Raw genomic sequence first — 6,097 nt, 5'->3', positions numbered from 1 at the left:
TGATGTCAATACTGAGGTCACAGAGGTGACCTGATGGAGTGGGTTCTGCCCAGAAGGTCTCAGGGGTGGCTGTGTAGCAAGATGACGGTGGTTTGGAGCCCTGCATAAGAGGAAGGACGGGGTCACAGCTGATTGGTGTGTATTCCCCAAACTGGGCCCTTCTTGTTGAATTTGCCTCATCACTTATGAATTACATATATTTTCCCCAGTATCTCATATTTCCCTCCCTTGACCCCAACATCTCTCAAATCTATAATCTCACATAAGCATCCTGTCCTAGGGACCTCACAGCCCCTTCCAGACCCTATAGCTACTCCCAGCCCAAGACCCCAGACCCTCTTTCTCACCTTTTGTATTTTTGCCATTACCCAAAAGGATGATCTTGGTCTCATTTCCATCCCTCCAGCTGTGTCCCCACAAACCTGGGCCTCCTGCTACCCACCATGGCCAAAAGTGGAGAGGCCTTGCCACAGGGCAGCCCAGTGCCAGTCCAGGATCCTCACCTCATCAAGGTGACAGTGAAGACACCCAAGGACAAGGAGGATTTTTCAGTTACAGACACATGCACCATTCAGCAGCTGAAAGAAGAGATATCCCAACGCTTTAAGGCCCACCCCGATCAACTGGTCCTAATCTTTGCTGGCAAGATCCTCAAGGACCCTGACTCACTAGCACAGTGTGGAGTACGGGATGGCCTCACTGTCCACCTGGTCATTAAGATGCAACGGCGCATCATGAATACTGAGTGTCCAGCTGCTTCAGTCCCTTCCACAGCCCAAAGGCCTGGATCACTCCTCCAGCCAACCTCTATTTTCCCATCAGATGGGCCTCCCACTTTCAGCTTAGGGGTCCTCACAGGACTCAATGGACTGGGCCTGACCTCTGATAGCTTCCCTGACCAACCAAGCTCACTGATGTGGCAGCATGTATCTGTGCCTGAGTTTGTGGCTCAGATCATTGATGACCCTTTCATCCAGGGTCTGCTGTCCAACATGAGCCTAGTACACCAACTGGTTCTTGACAACCCCCACATGCAGCAGTTGATCCAGCATAACCCTGAGATTGGGCATATTCTCAACAACCCTGAAATCATGCGTCAGACGCTGGAGTTCCTACGCAACCCTGCCATGATGCAAGAGATGATGCGCAGCCAGGACCGGGCGCTCAGTAACCTGGAAAGCATCCCTGGTGGCTATAACGTGCTTCGTACTATGTACACAGATATTATGGACCCAATGTTTAATGCAGTCCAGGAGCAGTTTGGTGGCAATCCTTTTGCTACTGCCACTACTGCTGATACCAATACCAGCAGCAGCCAACCTTCAAGGACGGAGAATTGTGACCCTCTCCCCAATCCCTGGGCTTCAACATATGAAGGCTCAGGTGGCAGACGAGGAAGGCATATTGGAGACCAGGTTGTATCTGAAAGTAGAAATGGCATCCCCAACATTCTGGGTAATTTAGGGCTCTATGACTACCTCCAGCAATTACCTGGGACTTCCCTGTCCCTTGGAACCTATCTGCAGAGAAATGCATCCTCCCTCAGCCTAAACCAGGAACAACGTCCATCAGGAAACAGAGTTCCCTCAACTTCATCCTCATCCCAGGAACCTGGATCAGATCAGCCTCTATCCAAAGAGTCAGTGACTATCAAGGGAAAGTCCTCCTGCCCAACATTCCTGAGATATCCCACAGAGAGCAGCACTGGGCAAAGTGGAGGTCAAGATGCAGCAGGGGAGGACTCCAATGACCATAGCACCAATATGCCTGATCTTGTCTCAGGGCTGGTGGATTATGCCAAAAGGTCCCCATTAGTTCCTTCCCCACCTTCTCCCATGACAGCCACCTCTGGAGTCCCTGAGCCTGGCTGGCGGCCACCACCAACTTATTCAAGATCTCTGAGGCCAGCTGACCTCAATCAGAGTTCCCAGGTGCAGGATGAGACGCAAAGGCAATTGCCACTACTGCTGCACCTTCAGGCAGCCATGGCAAACCCCCGGGCCATGAACGCCCTCCTTCAGGTTGAACATGGTTTGCAGATCCTGGCAACCGAAGCTCCAGGCCTCCTCCTTTGGTTCATGCCTTGCTTAGCAGGGCTGGGGAGTATAGCAAGAGGTACACAGCCTAAAGAAGATACCCTTATGACCGAGGATCCTTCTCCAGCTCCAGCTCCTGAGGTTCCCCAAGCACGGGGTTCTACTGAGCAGGGGCTCCATTCAGATTCCTTTCTCCAGATGTTACAAGCCTTAGCTAATACTAATACCCAGCAGCTGCAGCTTGAGGCTCACTTTCGGGTGCAGCTGGAGCAACTGCGGGCGATGGGCTTTCTGAATCCGGAAGCCAATCTCCAGGCCCTCATTGCCACGGGAGGCAACTTGGATGCTGCTGTGGAAAGGCTGAGGCAGTTGTAGGAGCCTACAGCTTTTTCTCTGTGCCTTCCCCCTATATCCCACTACCTCAGTTCCACCATTCTTGAATGCAGCTGCTCTATGAACAAAATTTACTATGATGACCTTTACTCCAAACATTGCTGTTCCAGAGTCAATGAGGAAGAATGAGAGCCAGAACGAGGGTGGGGGCCTTGTGTGTGATTCAACCACTCCCGCCACTGCATCACCTTGGGAGCCCAGTCTGAGCTCTGTTTGTGGATATCATGAGATGCAATTACATCCAATCTTCAGTATCAGCTGCTGCCTGAGTATGATTCTTCATGGGCTGTGGGAGGAGGGGAGAAAGTAGGAGAGGAGGTGGTGATAAGGGTTGTTTCTGCATACAAGGGAAGACTTAGGGGGGACCTAAAAGGTTTGAAATTAGAAGAGTCAGCTGCATGGAAAACAGATAAGGGATGTTGAGATCTTTGCTGCAACCCTTCCAAGGCAAGCCTGCAGATTTCCTGGGGTCTTCCTAGAAATCCCCTAGATTTTATGTCCTATAATAGCTGCCACCATCTATTCTTTGGCATTCCTTCTCATCAGTCTGACTGCAGAGTGAAAACAGCTATTCATTTATTTGTTATTGCTCCTGCAGACAACCCCACTTAAGGATTAGAGGTTGATTTCTGAGTGGGTAGCTATAGAGTAGCAAGGATTCAGACTAGGTGCCAAGTTTCCCTAACCTCGCTGAGTTTACAAAGGTAAACTCATAGCCAGTTTACAGGGCCAATTTCACTGCCATGAACTCTATTTGTCCTGGAGTTTGTCTTTCTTGTAACTCTTAGCTCATTCATTTATTCATTCAATGGAAATTGAGGTATTAGAATTCAACCTCAGCAAAGGAAAAATGACCCTGTTATGATCTGGTATCAGGAAATTTTATTCTTCAAATATTTATTATACATGACTGTAAACTCCGCTAAGTGCTATAAAGAAAATGACATGGAGCTATGGAATAGAGTAAAAAGGGCTTGATACACTCTGGGGGCTCAGGGATGGCTTCTAGGGGTGAAGGCACTCCAAGCCGAGATGTGAAAAGTGGAAAGAAGTAGACAAAGTATCTGAGGGAAGAGGGAAGAAAATTGTGGAAGAAGGACCATTATACACAGAAGAGCTGAGGTAAAAGGTGCATAGTACATGGGAAGTGCCCTTGGCATTTCCAACTAAATTCCTGTTTGTGCTCAGAGACCTCCTTTCCCATGCTACTTCTAAGATAAAAGTATTACAATTCATAAATCAAGCAAGTGAACCATGATTTCTAGGACAAGAAACTGCCCATAGGCTCACTGATAAACACATCAATTTCAGAGAAATACACAAACGCAATGCATATTCACACTTAAGTACACTTTCATGTGACCACATGCTCAATTAGGCACACAAGTACATACATACATACATATATATATATACTTTATGCACATGTGCACAAGCACACACACAAAGCATAGTCTTTGAAATTAGAGTTTTATCAGATTAGAATGTAAACAAGAAGGATTAAAGTGCCATGACCTGTGTTTAAATGTCAGAGATCAGGTGTTGTGGATCCTTTCAGGGACTGGAAAAAATAGAACCTCTGCCTGGAGCCCAGGCTTCTTGGACCAGCTTGTCTTTGCCCTTTAGCTGCTCTTCATGGAGATGAAAGAGATGACACAAGGTTTTGGGGAGAAATCTCCTCCACAGTTTTATGTTTCAACCTCTAGATGTGGGACAATTTCTGACCCTTCCCCAAGTCCTACCACTCATCAGGAGTGGGGGTTCTAGTCTGGATAAAAGACTCCATTGTTTGTGGTGATGCTAGGGGACAGAAAGAGGTAACTCTTTCCTCTAGGTTTCTTGCAATTAATAAGAAAGCAAAGTGCTCAGGTATTGCCTCTGATTGGGGGTATGTACATCCGACCTCTAATCTCTACTCTGGGAAGGCCAGGTAGGTCCATGGAAAAATCATGCAGAGCAAGATTGGCGCTTTTTACCTGTCTTAAATCTAGGCAAAAGGAAGCAAGAAAGCTCATGTGAAGTTAAGCCCAATTCAGTAAGGCACATAGAAATTAAGAATCTGAGCCTTAATAGTCCTAGATAAAGAGGAAAGTTAATATAATGGATTGTTTTAGGACCCTATCCTCTAGAGACTCCTCTACAGCTAATTGGGTGTTTGGAATCTTAACTCTAGACTCATCAGTGATTAAAGACTCATGCACAGCTACATGGTGGTTAATCAAGGAGACAGAAGTTCATGGGATAGGAATTACTATTGTCCTTGACCTAGCAGTGTGTTTTTTTTTTTTTTTTTTTTTTTTTTTTTCAGCAGTGAATATGGGAGCGCTGGTAGCATAGTGGCTAAAGCACTTGACTGCTAACCAGAAGGCTGGCGGTTCAAACCCACCAGCCACTCCTCGGAAGGAAGGTTGGGCAATCCTACTTCTGTAGTGATACTGCCTCAGAAACCCAAGGAGGGGTCGTTATGAGTCAGGGATGACTTGACGGCACATAACAACAACAACAACAGCAGTGAATATAAGGCCTGGCACATGGCAGGCCCTCAATAAATGATTGAATGTTGTGTGGTGAGTGAGTAAATGATCCAGTTATTGAGCAAATGGTTGGGGAGACTAGATAGATATGAATCGAGCAGAAGATACCGCAGAACCAGAGTTTGTGGCTTGTGGATAAAACTGCTACTGGAGTTATAGGGATAGGACACCATGCAGGCTGAAGTCATTGGAAGGACGGGCTTCTTGAGATCAGCCCATGATATGACCATCACAATCTCTCAGCAGGGGTCCACAGTCTGATACCTAGGTCTTGGAGGGACAGGACAAGAGAGTTGGGTAGGTGGAAAATACAAGATATAGGGTCACAGAGCTTTGGCAAGACTGAGCCTAGTGCCTGGCTTCACCCAAAGAAACTGTATCCTTTCTTTAGACCAAGAAATCTGCTACAAAGGGCAGAAGGGAAGTCTGCAATGGTGATTTGCAGCACACATAGCCAGAGCATACAGCTATTTAAGAGAAGGAGATTATTTAAGCAATTGAAAGGTTTTTATGCTTCTGTGTCCTTTATTTATTTTTTAAAATATATATTCTCCTAATATCTTTCTGTTGTAAATAAATGCCCATATTTTTTTTTCTAGCCTTTTTAGGGTTGTACTACTTGCATTTAATTATAATAACAAACATATCTATTCTCTATGTGTCCTAATCCAGTTGTAGTCCTGACCAAATGGCATGTCAAAGATTGCCAGTACAGCTGAACGTCTTTTATGACTGAGATAATATTTATCAAGCGTCTCCTATGTGCTAGGCACCTCGGGTTTCACTTCGTATACAAAAGCTTCTTAGGTCTTCAAAACAAATCTTTGAAAAACTAACATTTTTTTAGAGGATGAAACACAGGCTTAAAAAGGCTAAATAACTTGTCAAAGGTTATGAGGTGGTGACAGTGGGATTTAGACCCAGGGCTATTGGATTCTACAGCCCAAGCTCTTTTTTCTAGATAGTTTATTGGTAAATGATTGTTTTTACTTTATTTTATTGTTATAAAATCAATGTATGTCCAAGATAAAATATTCAAAAGATGTCAGCTTCTGCAGAAAGATACAGTGTAGTTCTTGTGCTAGAGAAGCCTGTGGACTGTGTGGGCAGGGTGCCTGCCTTGAGCCACAGCTG

General features: G+C 45.7%; 1 protein-coding gene across 1 annotated transcript; it reads left to right on the top strand.

Annotated features, from left to right (window-relative positions):
- Nucleotides 1-443: 443 nt before the first annotated feature.
- Nucleotides 444-2,411, top strand: LOC103208386 (ubiquilin-3). The gene has a single exon (XM_007954083.2). It carries the CDS (start codon nt 444-446, stop codon nt 2,409-2,411), a length of 1,968 nt encoding a protein of 655 aa, XP_007952274.2.
- Nucleotides 2,412-6,097: the final 3,686 nt, after the last annotated feature.

This window comes from Orycteropus afer, unplaced genomic scaffold (genome assembly GCF_000298275.1).
Source record: "Orycteropus afer afer isolate SDZICR_OR568_19922 unplaced genomic scaffold, OryAfe1.0 scaffold00014, whole genome shotgun sequence".
In the NCBI taxonomy this organism is placed as follows: Eukaryota; Metazoa; Chordata; class Mammalia; order Tubulidentata; family Orycteropodidae; genus Orycteropus; species Orycteropus afer.
This window is presented reverse-complemented; position numbering and strand designations above follow the sequence as displayed.